General features: G+C 47.4%; 1 protein-coding gene and 1 pseudogene across 1 annotated transcript in view; one reads left to right on the top strand and one right to left on the bottom strand.

The window, feature by feature from the left end:
• The first annotated feature begins 5604 nt into the window (after positions 1–5604).
• LOC116269516 (la-related protein 4B-like) overlaps positions 5605–19235 on the top strand; it is a 98875-nt gene continuing 85244 nt past the window's right edge. The window contains exon 1 of the mRNA XM_031652569.1: positions 5605–6001. Within this exon, the coding sequence (XP_031508429.1) occupies positions 5837–6001 (165 nt within the window). The 5' untranslated portion in view covers positions 5605–5836. The remainder of the gene's footprint in view (positions 6002–19235) is intronic.
• LOC116269517 lies at positions 17201–18202 on the bottom strand (annotated as a pseudogene).

The raw sequence follows: 19235 nt of genomic DNA on the forward strand, positions 1-19235 counted from the left end.
CTTCCACCTAATTTGCCTAGGTCAGTTCCTTATTGTGTTTCTATTTGAGTAGCTTTTGTGGCTGGAGATACTCCACAGCAAAACCTTCTAAGGGCTTCTCTTGCCTCATAGTAAATCTTTTTTTTTTTGAGACAGAGTTTCGCTCTTGTTTTCCAGGCTGGAGTGCAATGGCATGATCTAGCTCACAGCAACCTCCGCCTCCTGGGTTTAAGCAATTCTTCTGCCTCAGCCTCCCACGAGTAGCTGGGACCCCTCCATATTTCCATTCCATATTCCTTCAGGCTCCCTTGTCCATTAATCCACCACTGCCTCCATTCCTCCACATCCCATCCTTCCACTACTACCATATTTCCACTACATTGTATCCTCTACTTCACTGTCCTTCATTTCCTTCCATTGGGCTTCCTTCCATCCACTCCACCACCTCCCTCCATCCACCCTCCATCCCTCCCCCTCCCTCCATCCACCCTCCCTCCATCCCTCACCCTCCCACCCTCCAGCCCTCACCCTCCATCCCTCACCCTCCATCCCTCACCCTGGCCTCCATCCTCCCTCCCCCTCCGTTACATCGCATCAGGTCCATCATGCATCAGATCATCGCACATCTTATCCGTCATCTTTATCATTGCATCCGGGTATCATCAGATCATCGCATCATCTTCCATCCGTTGCATCATCATCCGTCCATCATGCGGCCATATCGGTCATCATGCATCGATCCATCATGCATCAGGTCATCGCGCATCATCAGATCCATCGTTGTCGAGATCCATCATATGGGTATCCGGGTCATCAGCATAATTTATCAGGTCATCATGCATCATCGGTGCATCATCAGGTCATCGTATAATTTTATCCAGGTCATCATAATTGGCATCGCCCATCCATCGGTATCGCCATCGTCCATCAGCATCAGTCATCGCCATCGCACATCATCGATCATCATCAGATTCCATCGCCCATCATCAGGTCATCGCTTATCGTTATCGCCATCAGGTCATAATCATCATCGATTATCATCGTCATCGTCATCGCCCATCGCCATCCGGTTATCATCATCAGATCCGCGCGCCATGCATCCAGATCATCATCACCATCGAGTCCATCACATCATCATCGTCATCAGCACATCACGTCGATCGCCATCATCGTCATCGCATCATCGGTCCATCACCATCAGATCATCGCATCGCCCATCAGGTCATATCATATCCGTCCATCATCATCGATCATCACATCGGTGCATCATCATCAGGTCATCGCGCATCGGCCCATCGGGTATCGCGTACATCGGTCATCATCAGGTCATCATCATGCATCAGGTCATCATCATCAGTCATCATCATTTTGCATCGTATCGATCATCATCATCGGTCATCATGCATCAGCATCACGCCCATCGATTTATCATCCGGTCATCATCAGGTCATCAAAGCATCATCAGGTCATCATCATGCATCGGTATCGCTTCATCATCGATTTTATCATCATGCATCAGGTCCATCGTATCAGGTCATCATCGCGTCCATCATCGGTCCTCGCTATCAGATCATCCGTCCATCATCATGCATCATCGAGTCATCATCGTATCCGGTGCATCGCCCATCGCCATCAGGTCCATCGCATCACATCCGTCATCATCAGGTCATCATCATAAGTCATCATCGTATCAGTCATCATCATCGAATCCATCATCAGGTCATCATCGCCATCGGGTCATCATCGCCCATCAGGTCATCGCCCATCGCGCATCATCAGGTCCATCATCGCGCATCATCCGGTGCATCATCATGGTATCATCCGGGTCATCATCAGATCATCATGTTAAAGCATCATCATCAGGTCCATCATCATCCGTTATCGCCATCATCAGGTCATCACATCTTTTATCCGTCCATCACATCATCGGTCATCAGGTCATCGCTGTCATCGGTCCGTCACATCGCATCAGATTATCTTTATCATCAGATCCATCATCATCAGGTCAAAATACATCACATCAGGTCACCGGTTTGTGCTTCTCATCTATGATGCTGCCCTGGTCATTGCAGCATTAGCAGTCCCTGAGACTCAGTAGCTACTCAGTGAATATTTGTTTAACCAATGGGCAAAGGAATAGTCCTAAACCATTAGAAATAAATTTTTGAGCAGTGTGGCTACACAATGGAGAAGTGGTGTTTATTCTTTCACAGGAAATGCTTGGGGATAAAAGAAAATGTTCACCTGTAATCCCAGCATTTTTGGGAAGCCAAGGCAGGTAGATCACTTGAGGTCAGGAGTTCGAGACCAGCCTGACCAACATGGTAAAACCCTGTCTCTACCAAAAAAAAAAAAAAAAGAAAACAAAAATTAGCCCGGCATCATGGTGTATCCCTGTAATCCCAGCTACTCGGGAGACTGAGGCAGGAGAATCACTTGAACTTGGTAGGCGCAGGCTGCAGTGAGCCAAGATTGCACCACTGCACTCCAGCCTGGACGACAGAGGGAGACACCCCACCCAGACAAAGAAAAGAATGTTCTCAGATACCAGCTGAAATGTAGGCCTTTGCTAGAGAAATACACTTGCTGTATTTGTTCGGTAGAGATTTTGTTCCAAGATCACTGCCCTCGCTGCCTCTGCCCTTGGGGCCTGACCATTTCTTTGGGATGACAGTAGTGTCAGCTGAAAATTGTATGATGTGATGAAGCTCAACAGAGCTACAAACAGAGTGCTAACAATAGGGCCCAGAAGGAAAACCAACTGCCTAAAAGACTTTAATGGTTGACATTTGGGCTGTAACTTGAAAAATAAGCGAGATTCTCACAGAAGCAGACACTGAAGTAGAGGAGGCACATTTGAGGCCAGGGGACTCACACCCATTAGGACCCAAGTGCTCAGGCTCCAAAAGAATGCCACCCTCGACTTCCAGAGCAGCACAGTGTCTGGAGCTGAGGCACCTTTCCATTTCTTTGTATAGGACTGTCCACACTATGAACTGTGGACTTACCTGTCAACTGTGCAGTCTGGAGTGTAAAGTCTGTATTTTATTCAAGTATAGACTCTCAACTCCCTCAGTACCTTTAAAAATGCTCGGAAAATGAGTGTGATTGCAAGGTAAGGGTGTCTTAGGATAAGGCAGGAAAGGAAATATAAGGGACTGGGCTGAAGACAGGCTGGGACTAGCGTGTCAAGGGTCTTCCTTCCGCAGGAGAAATTGGACTTTATCCTCCTGGGCAGGCAACAGGGAGCCGGTGAAGGTCGCATTGCAGGAGGATGGTGATGAGGCTTTTGAAGGAAACGTGTGTCGGCGCTGTGAGTAATGGACTGTAGCCGAGACCAACTGCGATGCTAACCAGCTGAGCGGTAACAACAGGCAAAACACTGAGCGGAGGGGGAGAAGGAAAGAGCTTTTAGGTAGGACTGACAGAATGTGTAACCGCTTGACATGGGAAATGAGGGAGATCTGACCATGGTTTGAGAAATTTATGCTAACGTTTTAAAAAATTGATCTTGTCTAAGTAGAAATGCCACGAAAATGTATTTCATGTTATAACCTCACATCTCAAGGTGAAAATGGATGTTTCTTCTCAAACACAGGTTTGAAAAAAAGAAGACCATGAGGGAACAAAAGGCCTAGTTTTGATTGTTGGAAAGGATTACACAATACGAAGAGAAAATAAGAGATGTGATTCTTTTAGTTTCAGTTTTTTTCTTTTTCTTTTTTGAGACAGGCTCTCGCTCTGTCACCCAGGTTGGAATGCAGTGGCACAATCACAGCTCACTGCAGCCTCCACCTCAAGAGATCCTCCCACCTCAGCCTCCCGAGTAGCTGGAACCACAGCCATGCACCACCATGCCTGGCTAATTTTTTATAATTTTTTTTTAAGAAATGGGACTTCGACACATTGCCCAGGCTGGTCTTAAACTCTTGGCCTTGGGCGATCTGCCCGCCTTGGCCTCCTAAATTGCTGGGATTACAGGCATGAGCCACTGAACCCATCCATTACTTTCTTTTGTAACAGATAAGACATACATGTCTGCTGGAATGTAGACATAGACAAAAAAGATAGAAGTTTAACCTACCAACCGGAAACGGTGACTCATGCCTGTAATCCCAGCACTTTCAGAGGCCGAGGCAGGCGGATCACAAGGTCAGGAGATCAAGACCATCCGTCTCTACTAAAAATACAAAAATTTAGTCGGGCGTGGTGGCACGTGGCTGTAGTCCCAGCTACTCGGGAGGCTAAGGCAGGAGAATTGCTTGAACCCAGGAGGCAGAGGTTGCAGTGAGCCGAGATTGTGCCACTGCACTCCAGCCTGGGTGACTGACAGAGGGAAGAGTCAGTCTCAAAAAAAAAAAAGTTTAACCTACCAATTTTGGGGCAGAATTCCTAGACTTATACCACATCAATGGGCCTAGCAATGTTAGGAATCAAGAGCAAGAGTAAACTCCTGTAGGTTATCCGTGGAGGTAAAGCAACCACACACCTAAGCAAGGACACTATCGCCTACTGGGCAGGGCACGTTGTCCAGGTAAGCAAGTTTTCTGAAATATGTACATGCTTTTAATATTAAAGGAAATCTGTCTTATGTGGTTAAATGTTCTTTAAAAATATTGCTATGAGTATAATTATTTAACTTGCAAATTTCCTTACAGCTAGGATGCAACAAGGTTTCACAAAGAAGGCAACCAACCTTGATGTCAATAAAGTCTACCCACTATGGGAAGTCGAAGAGGCTTTCTTCCAAAATGTAGAATTGTCAGCATTTGAACACTGAGTAGGAAAAATTATAAGCACAGGCTGGGTACAGTGGCTCCCATCTGTAATCCCAGATTTTGGGGGCCCGGGACCGCACTCCAAGCTCATAGTGCAGACCTGCATAGAGCAAGACCCTGTATCAAAAACCAAAATTAAAAAAGCAGTTGTAAGCACAGGTACACAGTTAACCATGAATATGGTATCCCTGAAAAGCCTTTTTAATGGGGGGAACAAACCTAAAATTTGGAATAATTGATATATGTGTATGTGTAGCCAATCAGAGCAAAAACCAGGAAATCAGGCAGCAAGCTTAAGGGAAATGCAACATACTTTGTTTGGTTTCCTTTTCTTCCATAAAATTGATCGGGGTAGGTAAAGCATACTGCTATAGTTGGGAGTCGTCACCATCCTCAAGCAAACGACAGGAGTGTGAACGCCTCCCTGAGCTACCAAGATCATCTGACTCGTTCCAACGTGGGCCCGACCCCAGCGCCTCTGGGAAACGTGGTGCCGGGGCCTTGGTCCCGGGTGTGGGTTGGTGGTTCCGGGCAGGGCCGGGGCCTTGATCCCAGGTGTGGGCTTGGGGATTCCGGGGCTGAACCCAGGCCTTGGTTACGAGTGTGGGGCGGGGGTTCCGGGCAGGGCAGGGGCCTTGATCCCAGATGTGGGGTGGGGAGTTCGGGGCAGGGCGGGGACCTTGATCCCAGGTGTGGGGTGGGAGTTCGGGGAAGCGCCGGGGCCTGGGTCCCGGGTGTGGGGTGGGAGTTCGGGGCAGGGCCGGGACCTTGGTCCCGGGTGTGGGGTGGGAGTTCGGGGCAGGGCCGGGGCCTGGGTCCCGGGGGTGAGGTTCGGGGCAGAGTCCAGGTCTGGGTCCAGGGTCTGGGGATGGGCTAGGGCTGGGTCACCGTCCGTCCTGGGCGGCAGACAGGAGTCTTTAACTGGCGCACGCGGTGCGGACCACCAGAGCCCAGCCCTCCGGAAGTCAGGGCCCAACCCTCCGGAAGTCAGGGCCCGAACGGCCCCGCAGCGTCAGGCGCTCTGGCGGCGCCGGGTACGGCGGACGGGGCGGAACGCGCTGCGTGCGCGGGGCGGGGCGATGTGCGCGCACGCGCCAATCGCAAGGCCGCGAGCAGGGTGTACGCGCGGAGAGACCAAGAAGGCGGCGGGGCGGGCCGGGCGTCGGGTGCGCCCAATCAGCTCGCCGCAACGCCATGACGTGAGGCTCTCCCGGGTGCTGAGCGCCAGTCCGCGGGACCGGCGGGTGAGTGCGAGAGGGCAGGGCGCGGAGCGCGGGTCCGCGCGGGGGCGGGACTTCCGCAGGGTCCCGGAAGTGGGAGCTGTGTGTTCTCATGCGAACGGGAAGGAGCGTTGGGGATCTGGAGTCCCGGGGTTGAGACATTTTCGGGCCCGAAAGGGGAAGAATCCGCCGCCGCCGCCGCCAGCCCGCGCCCGCCCTCGCCCTCTCCCCTACCTCCGGCCCGGCCCGGCCGCGCCGCCTCTCCCTGCCGTCTCTCTCCTCGCCGTCCCCGCGTGTGGCGCGGCCGCCGGGTCCCGGGGCTGAGGCGAGGAGCCCGCGGGCGGCCGGTCGGGCGGGGCGGCGGCGCTGACAGGTGAGGCACCCTGGGTCGCGGCGGGCGGTCCCTCCCGGCCCAGCTCGGACCCGCGCCGCGCCGCCTGTCACTGCGCCGCCATCTTCCCGGAGGACGCGGCCGCGGCGGGCAGGGCCGGGCCTCGGGCCGGTGCCGGGGCAGGGGAAGGCCGGGGCCGGGCTGAGCACCGGGGCTAGGGCACGGGAAGGGCCGGGGCTGAGGAGGACTGGGGCCGGGGCCGGGGCTGGGGAAAGCCGGGGCTGAGGAGGACCGGGGCCGGGGCAGGGAAAAACGGGCTGAAGAGGGCCAGGGCCAGGGCAGGGGAAGGCCAGGGCCGGGGCTGAGGAGGACCCGCTGAGGCGAGGCGGGAGTCGACGGAGCTGGGTGCCCCGAAGACCGGGCCAGGGTCAGGGCTGGGTCTGGGCCAAGGCCGGCAGGGACTGGGGTCGGGCAGGGCCTGGGCGGGGCCGGGGTCGCGAGCCGCGAGCGCCCCCAGGCCCGGCGGGCGCCGGCACCCGCAGTGCGGCGCCAGCCTCGCTGCTCGCCCCTCGGTTCCGCCGGAGCCCGGGTAGGCGGCCGTGCGGGTGCGGGGCGGGACGGGTCATCAGGGCATCGCATTCCTTTAGAACCAGGAAGTTGGGATCCTGTTGCTCGGTGTGTGTTTGGAACGCTCTTGTTTTCCTCTTGATAGACTTGAGCGGAGGTAGATCTGAAGGAGTTAAAAAAATAAAGTCGGATGTGAAGATTGCCGGTGTTGGTCTTGGGGCTGGGATACACAGGCGGCAGAGGAGCCGTCGGAAAGCTGCTGCACCTGCCTCTCAGGGTGCGCTTGGGAACGTTAAGAGTCATTCCGCCTCAGTGCTGTTGTGCATCGAAACTTCATGCGAATGTCATCTTGTTTTTCCCCCTATTTTTACCTAAAACTGTCTTAAAACTTGGCTGAGATGAAACTTGAGAAAGCTGCCTGTAGAAAACTACCTCCTATCTGGCTTTCGTTTGATTCTCGAATAAGTGGATGCCCAATAACTTGTCTTAATAGTAAATTGGAAGTTTGAAGTTTTGGATAACTGAGAAAACAGGAAGGTTTTCCTTGACAGGGCAGTGGAGTTTGTAAGTATAAACAGTATGCGTGAGGCCTTTTTCTAGAGATAAGAGCAACTCCAAGGTGAACATTGAAGGAGACAGACAAGTTATTTTCCCTTTCGAAAGTTTTTTTCTCTTAGTTTCAGTTGTTTGAATATTTAAATGCACTTGAAATAGGTGCTGAGTTGTAGTTTGTGACGACCACAGTGGGGAAGAGTGGTGTCCTCTTTTTCCTTAGTGGTCAGGTGGTGTGTGCAGTGTGCAATTTCCATACTTCCCCAACCTGCCTGGCGCCCCTCATTACAGTCAGGGTAATTTACAGAAGTTGAAATGGTTGTGGCTTTTCAGTTTTTTTCTCCTTGTATTTAATATGCTGAAAGGCAGTTTTGTAATCAAACCATATAAGAAATAGCTTAATAGAGGTTTGCTAAGTGAAATGCGTTCCGAAAGGCATCAGATTAACAAGCTTATTATTTAACCATGAATTTAATTTATATACTTTACTTTGAAACTTGCATTGGTTAGAAATTTTATCCTGTATTTTGAAAAGTTAGTGTGAGTTGAGTTGACTTATTTACATGAAACAAAGGCATGGCTTATTCATTAGAAGTTACCCTCGTGTTGCCTACATTTTCTCAACTGTAACAGGGACATGATGATAATATAATTTTTTTAGGACTGTTTTAACACAAACATGAAAATGTTGACTGTTTTTGCTATTTTTACTATTACTGATTTCCTCCCCCCCACCCCTATGGAGTCTTGCTCTGTCACCCAGGATGGAGTGCAGTGACACGATCTCAACTCACTGCAGCCTCTACTTCCTAGGTCTTCAAGTTATTCTCCTGCCTCAGCCTCCCTAATAGCTGGGACTACAGGCACGTGCCACCCCACCCGGCTAATTTTTGTATTTTTAATAGAGACAGGGTTTCACCATGTTGCCCAGGCTGGTCTCGAACTCCTGGCCTCAAGTGATCCACCTGCCTCAGCCTCTCAAAGAGTTGGGATTACAGGAGTGAGCCACTGCGCCCAGCTTATTGAATTTTTAAAATATTCTACTTTCTAGCTGTCAATTTATTAGCAGAAAGGTTTTTTTTTTTTTTGCTTGTTTACATGTATCTGGGCAGAGAAAACAGATTCTGAGCACAGAATGTGTATTTGGAGAAAGCAGTTCTACTGTTTTTGAGTAGGAACCAGAGAGAAAAAAAGATAACATAGGTACAGTTCTGTAGAAGAGTAGCTGAAATTAAGTGGCAGCAAATTCAGGGAGAAATGTAATTTGATTTAATGTTCGGGAAGATTGCCCTGTTTAAAAGTGAGATTTAAAGAATTTATTGAATTTAATGCAATTTCCATAAGTAAGCACAAGTTTTGACAAGTATATATTTAAGCTGTTTTTGTGAAGCAGTCTTCACATTATCTTAAAATGTAGTTCTAAAATACGTGCAGGCTGGGCGAGGTGGCTCATCATGCCTGTAATCCCAGCACTTTGGGAGGCCTACATGAGTTTAGGAGCCCAGGAGTTCACCAGCCTGGACAACAGAGAGAGACCTCATCTCTACCAAACAAAAAATTAGCCAGACATGGTGAGTCACACCTGTAGACCCAGCTATTGGGGAAGCTGAAGTGGGAGGATCGCTTGGGCCTGGCAGGTTGAGGCTGCAGTGAGCCATGATCCTGCGACTGCACTCCATCCTGGACAACAGTGAGACCTTGTCTCCCCCCACCCCCAAAACATGCAAATTGGGACATCAAATTGTTAATGGTGTTTACAATGAACAGTGCCTTCAGGTAGCTGCAGCTACTCTACATAGATTTGCAAGTTTTTGTAGTGATAGGCTGTGGTAGATGTTACCAGCCAAGGAGTGGCTGACAAACTCCTTTCACTGTTATTTCATTGTGATGTTAAAATTCATATTTTCCATCAAAATAGTGATAACTAGGATTATAATCTGGGTCTTCCAGTTTTAGTAACGTGTTGTCTATGTTATGGTCTTTTGAGGTTGTAAAAAAGCTATATAGATATGTTACCATCAATTCCATTTGTTTTTATCCTAGTGTTAAAGGTACAAGTTTTTTTTTTTTTTCTTCTTTCCTGAGGCAGAGTTTCACTCTTGTCGCCCAAGCTGGAGTGCAATGGCGCGTTCTCATTCTCAGCTCACTGCAACCTCTGCCCCTTGGGTTCAAGTGATTCTCCTGCCTCAGCCTCCCGAGTAGCTGGGATTACAGGTGCCCGCCACCACACCTGTCTAGTTTTTTTTTTTGTATTTTTAGCAAAGATGGGGTTTCACCATGTTGGCCAGGCTGGTCTTGAACTCCTGACCTCAGGTGATCCGCACACTTCAACCTCCCAAAGTGCTGGGATTACAGGCGTGAGCCATGGCACCCGGCCAGAGGTACAAGTTTTAAATATGTTTTTGTCATGCATGCAGTACTCTTATAGATTCTGTCAGATTTAGGGATATTCTTTTCAGATTGATAAGTTACACAAAAATCTTGGAGTGTATTCTTGTAATTTCTTATACAAAATTCTCAAAACAACCTTTTTCCAATGGGGAGAAGACATAAACGCTGAAGTCATGTTTTTGGGAAATACCTTGTTAAAAACAGACACTGCTATAAGGGTTCGCTTGCTTATACTTTTTTGTAGAACTTTATTGATGTGAAGAGTTCTCCTTTTTCTGTAAAAGCTTATTTTAGAGTACGAAGTAAATGAGGCACTCAGAGTTAACCTCATCAGGCCTGAGTTTAGTTCAGTTTAAACTTTTTGCTCTTATGCTTGTTGATATCTTTGTAACTACTATGCTTCTGGAGTTATTTTGATTAGAAAATGAATTCCTTTTTTAGATCATGGAATTGTAAGGTAGAAAACTGCTAGGTTCTCAAAAGAAGGAGGATAAATTCCAACTTGAAAATTCTTTCCCCTAACATTCGAATGCTTTGTTTTTCCTGTGTAAATGCCTTCCTTAGGAACAGGGAAGGTTATTAACTCAGCTGTGTTTCCTTCCCTTCTCTTTCTCACTGCCCCCCCCCACCCCATACCTTAATACTTTTTGTCCCTTCAATGCCTTTATAAACTTTGTCTTCTCACGGTTTTTCTGGTGAAGCTGTCATGGCTCCGATTTCAACCATAAAGGATATGCAGTTCAGTGATGCCGCTGGTTTTACATCTTCTTTCCCCTCAGCCCCATTGCCCCGGTTAGGAGACCTAGACCATGGAGTATGTTGTAATATTGAAAGTATTTCATGTTTAACACAATTTTTTTTTTTGAGACTGAATCTTGTTCTGTTGCCCAGGCTGGAGTGTACTGGCATGATCACGGCTCACTGCAAACTCTGCCTCCCTGGTTTAAGGGATTCCCCTGCCTCAGCCTCCTGAGTAGCTGGGACTACATACAGGTGCGTGCCACCATGCCTGGCTAATTTTTGTATTTTTAGTACAAATGGGGTTTCACCATGTTGGCCAGGCTAGTCTTGAACTCCTGACCTCAAGTGACCCAATTGCCATGGCCTCCCAGAGTGCTGGGATTACAGGCGTGAGCCAGTGCGCCTGGCCGTGTTTGACACAAATTTGAAAGCGTACTACTTAATTTTTAGGTTGAGTGTGATAATCATAGAGATGAGACTTGATCTTTGCTGAAAATGTTCTTTATGAAGTCTGATGTGCATGAATTTGCCTGATAAAATACTCTTGTATTTACACAAATCATTTTAGTCACACTGTAGCCAGAGTGTGGCATAGCCTGATGGCTGGCCTCTTCAGAAACTCTCCAGGACTGCCCTAGGCCTCGCCCTGTGTGTGCTTCCACTTCTGCGTTTTCCTTCTCTGCCCTGCCCCACCTTTTAGTCAGGATCACACCTCCCTCTCTTACCTTGGTGTTGCAAATGTTGTAGCCATTGCTGTTGGTAGATTCTTTGCCTGAAATTGAATGTCCACCTCCTTTTAAAAAAATTTTAAAATATTTACTTAGCTCCTTAACCCATCCTTAAAAAGATATTTTAGGATTCCTCCAGGCTGCTTTGCCTTAAGTTCTGAGGTTATGCTTCTCTGTTTCTGTAGCAACGTAAGTGTACCCTTGTGTTAGTTAGCACATAATTAATGTAAGCTCCTTGTGAGTGAGATTCTCTTTTTATGCTTGTCAACTCTGCCCAGCCCAGGGCCTGGTAAACTGTGGATGTTTAATGAAATTAATTCAAGTAAAGAGATAAGAATGCTTAAAGTCATCTCCCACCTGTGTTCCAGAGAAATTGTTTGCTGATTGTATACTTGTACCTTTCTGTAAACAAATAGGAAAATCTTTACTCAAAAAGAATACATTAGAAAGGATCTTATAGAGTATAAAAGCTATATTTACAAATTTTTAACTGACTTTTCATAGCTACATACAGTACATAAAGTATTTTCAGATAGGGTGATTTAACCACATGACCTTTAAATTATACTGTTTCTCAGTCTTTAAAAATGTGCCCTCTTTCGGCTGGGCGTGCGTTTTTTTTTTGTTTTTTTTTGTTTTGAGATGGAGTTTCACTCTTGTTGCCCAGGCTGGAGTGCAATGGCACGATCTCAGCTCACTGTAACCTCTGCCTCCCAGGTTCAAGCAATTCTCATGCCTCAGCCTCCCTGGTAGCTGGGATTATAGGCATGTGCCACCACGCCCAGCTAATTTTGTATTTTTAGTAGGCGTGAGCCACCGCGCCTGGCACGGCTGGGCGCTTTGATTCATGCCTGTAATCCCAGCACTCTGGGAGGCCGAGGCAGGTGGATCACCTGAGGTTAGGAGTTCGAGACCAGCTTGGCTAACATGGTGAAACCTCGTCTCTACTAAAAATACAAAAATTAGCCAGGTGTGGTGGTGCGTGCTCGTAATCCCAGCTACTCGGGAGGCTGAGGCGGGAGAATTGCTTGAACCCAGGAGGCAGAGGTTGCAGTGACCTGAGATCACGCCACTGCACTCCAGCCTGGGCGACAGAGTGAGGCTCTGTCTCAAAAAATAAATAAATAAATAAAATAAACGCCCCCTTTTTGATAGCCATAGAATTTCTTACCTTTATTTTGCTTTAAAATAAAAACATCGCGTTAACCCAAAATAAAACAATTGCAATATTGAAAATGTATCTTTTGAACTTAGTGGAGGTTTTTCCATTTTTAATTTTCTGTTAAGTCTTGCTACAGGGCCTGGAATAAAGGAGGGCCACTGAGAGGTAAGAAAAGGGTTCATTTTCTTCCTGTGGCAAGTATTCTGACCAGTTGAGCACTAGGGATGCAAAGATGAAAGGCAACAGGATTTTTCTGTGAGGCCCGTCATCCAGCAGGAATAGGAAAGTGCATTGTTCTATGTAAAGCCGTAGAGACTGGCCTTTGGAAGTGACTGGCTCTCAGCTCCATGCTGCTTTGGATAGTCTGCTACAACAGTTACATGTGTTAGGGTGTATCCTGCCCTGCACTCTCCATGTCTCCGCTCCTTGATGTATTATTCTTCATAGTATTTATGACACTATAACATGCCATATAATTTACTTATTTTATTTATGGCCCATCTTCTCCAGTCTAATGCTCTCCCAACTGAGCTATTTCGGCTACTATGGCCCATCTTCTCATACTTGAATGTAAACTCTTACAAGATCAAGATTTATATTTTGCTCCTCAGTATGAACCTAGGCCTTAGAACAGTATCTGGTATGTAGCTTGCACTAAATAGTTGATGAGTAAATCCCAGTATCAACAACAGGGATAGATTGCCATCTCTTTTGGAGTTTGCTGTCCATTGAGACAGGTGGACAATCACATAATCCAATAGGAAAGTGCAGTGCACTAAGATCCGGCCTTGGGGGGAGGTATCAGGCGGCTTCCCTGAGGACGCGATGGTGGCACTGAGATTGGAGGGATGGTGATGGAGTGAGAGGTCAGCAGAGAGAATTACCTGTGTAGTGCCCCAGGTGGGAAGGTGCAGAGTGCTTTGAAGGAACTAGTGTGAACAAGGCTGAAGGAAGAGGACACAGCTGGGAAGCAGGTGGAGAGTTTTATTTTACAGAGCTTGGGAGGTCCCATATAGGTTGATTATTTTGCCCTTTATCCTAAGACCAGTGGGAAGCAGTTGAAGGGTTTTATATCATAGAATTGTCTTTTTTAAATGATTCTGCTTTGTAGAGAGTGGTGTGGAAGCAGGAAGTGGTCATATGGTGGGTGTTACTAGGCGGCAAGGTAGGGAACCTCTTTCTTCTTGTGTACACCTTCATACATCTTCATAGTTGAAAAGGCCAAGCCCCAGTCTAAATGAGACCAGCCAGCTTCCTTAAAATCCCTTTAATTTGTATTACATATAATCATGTATGTTTAAAAATGTTTTATTTTTTTTTTTGAGACAGTTTGTGTCACCCAGGCTAGAGTCCAGTGGCATGCTCACAGCTCTCTGCAGCCTCGACCTGGGCTTGAGCGATCTTGCCGCCTCAGCCTCCCGAGTAGCTGGGACCCATGGGTGCATGTCACCACGCCTGGCTAATTAAAAAAAAAAATTTTTTTTTTTTTTTTTTGTAGAGGTGGCAGGTCTCGAATTCCTGGGTTCAAGCAGTCCCAGAGTGTTGGGCTTACAGATGTGAGCCATTGCACCTGGCTTAAAAATGCTTTAAAAATTGTTGAGAAAATATGTCTTAAATTTGCTAATATTTGCCAGTTGTTTAAAATATATTTGTTATTTCAGATAATTTCAAACTTATTAACATTCCTTTTTTAAGAATGTCTCTGAAAAATGAGAACATTTTGTTTTCACATTTCAGAGAGCTTTGTTTTTATTGTCAGTGCTCAAAATACAGAGATAAAAACCTAGTGATCAATTTGGTATAGATTTACAAATTGCTTCAGTGATTATTATCTGTTAACATGTTAAACATTCTCTTTTTTAAAACACCAAGTCCTTCAAAATTTTCTTTAAAGGCTTCGTGCTTTTCTGAACATTCTTTTTCTTTCTCTTTGTTGATTATATACTTGTATTTCATTGCTGAGATTATCGTCTGTGTAATTTTTGCCTTATCAGTCAGAGAATACCAGTAACCTTTGGGAGGCATGTACAGTTTTGTTTGTTTGTTTGTTTGTTTTTACTGGGTCTGTAAAGAAGGAAAGTTTAGTCCGGTTGGGGAGCAGTCTCACTTCTTCCTGAGAAGTAATACCAGGCTCTCTGTCTGTGGGAGGGGTCAGTGAATCACCTTTGCAAACGAAAAGACGCCGTAGTTGGTAGGATTCAGATCTGTGCTGGGAAACCCCAATGGATTTCCAGTTCATTGCTTTAACCATTCAGTCCTGACTTTAAAAGTAGACTTGAAGTCCCTATGGGATGTTACCTTCTAAAAATCTAGACATTTGAAAGGATGAAAGCATTGTCTCTTGTGCTTTTAGGGGGTTAAAAACATTCAAACCATTGATAGAACACTGGTTGGCATTTAGTGTTTCTTGAGTACTGTAAATACGGTGGCTTACTGTGAAAGTCTTTTTGGGTGAACTTTTGTTTGGCATGATTTTTTTTTTTTTTTTTTGAGGCAGTCTCTCTGTGTCGCCCAGTCTGGAGTGCAGTGGCGCAGTCTCCGCTCACTGGAAACTCTGCCTCCTGGGTTCACGCCATTCTCCTGCCTCAGCCTCCTGAGTAGCTGGGACCGCAGGTGCCTGCCACCACACCCGGCTAATTTCTTTGTATTTTTAGTAGAGATGGGGTTTTACCGTGTTAGCCAGGGTGGTCTCGATCTCCTGACCTCAAGCGATCCGCCTGCCTTGGCCTCCCAAAGTGCTGGGATTACAGGCGTGAGCCACTGCGCCCGGTCTGCCTGGCATCATTTTAAGTTCTATGTTCCATATTCCTCTGTGGTTGATATTCATATCTCCAGTGATACTTGATATTTATTTATTTAAGAGATGAGGTCTCACTCTGTTGCCCAGGCTGCAGGAGTGGAGTGCAATGGCATGACCATTGCTCACTGCAGCCTCCAATTTCTGAGCTCCAGTGATCCTCCTGGCTATTTAAATAATAATTTTTTGATACATGAGGTCTTGCCATGTTACTCAGGCTGGCCTCAATCTCCTGGCCTCAAGTGATCCTCCAACCTCAGCCTCCCAAGTTGCTGGGAATGTGAGTGTGAGCCCCTGTGCCTTGCTCCAGTGACAGTTGTTACCAGGCTAGATTGCTAGTCCAGATTGCCTTTCAGTGGGTCACTTGGAGCAGGGGTTGCTAACTCCCAGTCTGTGGACCCATAGCCGTCATGGCCTGTTAGGAATTGGGCTGTACAGCAGGAGGTAAGCAGCAGGGTGAGTGAGCAGCAAGCAGCAGGGTGAGTGAGCAGCAGGGTGAGTGAGCATTACTGCCTGAGCTCACCTCCTCTCAGATGAGCAGTTGAGTAGATTCTCGTAGGAGCGCAAATCCTGTTGTGCACTGCACATGCAAGGGATCTAGGTTGCATGCTCCTTATGAGAATCTAATGCCTGATGATCTGAGGTGGAGCAGTTTCATCTTGAAAGCATCCTCCTCACCACCCCGCAACCCCTGACCCCTCCGCTCTGTCTGTGGAAAAATTGTCTTGCATGAAACCAGTCAGTCCCTGGTATCAAAAAAAGTTGGGTACCGCTGACTTGGAGTACTGACTATTGTGAAAATGAGTAACTGATAAATCAGCAATAGTTGCTTCTTCACACTGTCAGTGAAGACCAAAGAATGAATATGGGAAGCAGCATTACTGGTGTTGCTTTTGTGCACATGACCTTTTCAGTTTTTCACAACTTTCCCATTTTTTTCTATACACTGATGATTGAATCTCTTCTGCTGAAATCATCATTCTTTAGGGCTCAGTAAGGAGAGTTAAACCTAAGCCTGAAAGGACTGGAAGTGGGACGTAGAACTGCCAAATAAACTGTAGAAGCATTGAGGCACTTAAAAATCTCCATGACCTGGCAAAATTCCAGTGAAGAGTAAACGTTTGCAGTGTGCCTCGGGATTCTGAGTGACCACAAGTTTTATTATCTTTCAGGCAAGGCCACACAGACTCTTGGCATGCTATTTCCTATAAGTTCAGAATTTTGAAAGTGTGTTGGTCACTGTGGTAGTCCCCCCTCCACCACCGCCCCCTGCCAACCTTATGGGAAAGAAAGAGGTGGTAGTTTTAGTCTGATATTGAGAATAGGTTTTTCATGAAATCACATGGAGTTACAGCTCAACGTAAATCGCTAAAGATGAGATGTTTTCCCAAAATCATCATATGGCCACAAATTATATTAGATAATTGTATGAGTAAGGCAAATAAATGCTGGATCATTAACTTCCAGTTTCTTTCTTTCTTTTCTTTTTTTTTTTTTTTTTCTTTTTTTTTTGAGACGGAGTCTCGCTCTGTTACCCAGGCTGGAGTGCAGTGGCCGGATCTCAGCTCACTGCAAGCTCTGCCTCCCGGGTTTATGCCATTCTCCTGCCTCAGCCTCCCGAGTAGCTGGGACTACAGGCACCCACCACCTCGCCCGGCTAGTTTTTTTGTATTTTTTAGTAGAGAGGGGGTTTCACCGTGTTAGCCAGGATGGTCTCGATCTCCTGACCTCGTGATCCACCCGTCTCGGCCTCCCATAGTGCTGGGATTACAGGCTTGAGCCACCGCGCCCTTCCTTCCTTCCTTCCTTCCTTCCTTCCTTCCTTCCTTCCTTCCTTCCTTCTCTTTCTCTCTTTCTTTCTTTTCTTTTCTTTCTTTTCTTTCTTGCTGGAGTTTCGCTCTTGTTGCCCAGGCTGGAGTGCAGTGATGTGATCTTGGCTCACTGCAACCTCTGCCTCCTGGGTTCAAGCGATTCTCCTGTCCTGGCCTCCTGAGTAGCTGGAATTATAGGCATGTGCCCCCACACCCAGCTAGTTTTGTATTTTTTTTTTCCGGGTTTTTAGTGAATTTAATTCATGAGTGTCAAAAACCAATGGCAGAGGAAAAAATGAATAAAATTAAAATGGGGTCAGGAGAAAAGGGCCATGGGCACACACAGGAGGGGCAGTCAGTGGCCGAGTTAGGAGGTGGAGCAGTGGAATTCCTTGGGTGTCATATCTCGTCCAACCCGTAGTCCTCCTCCGGGAAGTGTCCCCCCCCCCCCCCCGCCCGTCACGACTGCTGGCTTGACAAAGGCGCCATACTTGGCCTGGCATTCGAAGTAGCGTTTCCCATTCACACTGCCATCATTTTTCCCCAGTGGCTCATCATAGCGGACACCAATCCAGTAACCAGGCTTGAAATCTGTGAGACCTACATACATGATGGTACCCCGGTGTCCCGCCGCCCACACCTCACAGCGGCTGCCCACGGGGATGGAGCTGGCCTGGGTCTTCTCTTTGGCGAGGCGCTGGGCGGCCTCGGCCTCCTGCTGAGCCTGCTCCTCCTCGTTGTAGTGGCCAAGCTTGCTGCGCTTCAGGAAGAAGCAAACCGTGTCTTGCCTCTGGTCGCAGGCTTCTTGTGAGATCGTGTACTTCTCCACCCAGGACACATCCTCATACTCACCAAGGCGGGCACCGCTGTGGTCAATGAGGTGGATGCGGCGGCTGTCATCTATAGGGTAGGAGCCCAGCAGCGCGTCCTCTTGATCCAGCTTGCTGTAGAACTTGTCGTCAACTCCATACAGCTCCAGTTCCATGCAGGAAGCAGGATGCCCACCAGCAACTCCAGTTTACACTTAAACTCAGCCATGGTGAGGCTGCGGCTGTACTGCTTCTCTGAGCGGAAGGTGTTGAGGGAGCTGCTGATGAAAACGGTCACCGTGGGTGCCGACACCCCCGTCACCTCCATCTTGCCGTGCCCTGCCGCAGCCTGCAGTGTGGTCTCTCCGCAGCCGCCACCGCCGCCGCTGCTGGGCTATCCTAGTTTTGTATTTTTAGTAGAGACAGGGTTTCTCCATGTTGGTCAGGCTGGTCTCGAACTCCCGACCTCAGGTGATCCACCTGCCTTGGCCTCTCAAAGTGCTGGGATTCCAGGCGTGAGCCACCGTGCCTGACCCTTAACTTCCAGTTTTCAATTTGATGTTGGGACGTGTGGTTAGGTAAATTTATTGTAAAGCATATGTTTATGAAATGTTTAATAATAATAATAGTGAACATAACATTTAATCAGCCTTAACCCAGTTGCATGGAATATTTTCTTTTTATCAGTTCCATTGTTATCAGTCTGGAATTACAAGACTGAAGGAGCCTTTAATTCTTTTTAATTCTTTTTTTTTTTTTTTGAGACAGAGTCTCACTCTCTCCCCCAGGCTGAAGTGCAGTGGCTGTATCTGGGCTCACTGCAGTCGTCACCTCCTGGGTTAAAGTGATTCTCGTGCTTCAACCTCCAGAGTAGCCAGGACTACAGGCACACCACCATGCCCAGCTTATTTTTATAGTTTTAGTAGAGACAGGGTTTCTCCATATTGGCCAGGCTGGTCTCCAACTCCTGGCCTCAAGTGATCTGCCTGCCTTGGCCTCCTAAAGTGCTAGGATTACAGGCCTGAGCCACTGTGCCTGGCCCGATTAATTCTTAATTCATACGTTAGGTGTGAATTAAATAGTACTTTCGAAGTAGGACGTTTATATTCTAAGACTTTGAGTTTTGTTCTATGTTATTTTGTCAACTGAGATTTTGTAACTTGTTTGTGAAAATAACTGTCAGAAAAACAGTGTAATATTGCAGTTGCAGTCTTAGGATTTTAGATCTCTACAGACTCAGAAACTGAAGCCCGTGAGGTAAAATTAATTAGAGATACAGATGGCTAGTTGGTGACGAAAGTAGGACTGTAACGAGTCTCCTCTTTAAGTCCAGCATCCTTTTGCGCTGTAATTGCCGAGTTCACTGTGG

Source organism: Papio anubis, chromosome 11 (genome assembly GCF_008728515.1).
Source record: "Papio anubis isolate 15944 chromosome 11, Panubis1.0, whole genome shotgun sequence".
Classification (NCBI taxonomy): Eukaryota; Metazoa; Chordata; class Mammalia; order Primates; family Cercopithecidae; genus Papio; species Papio anubis.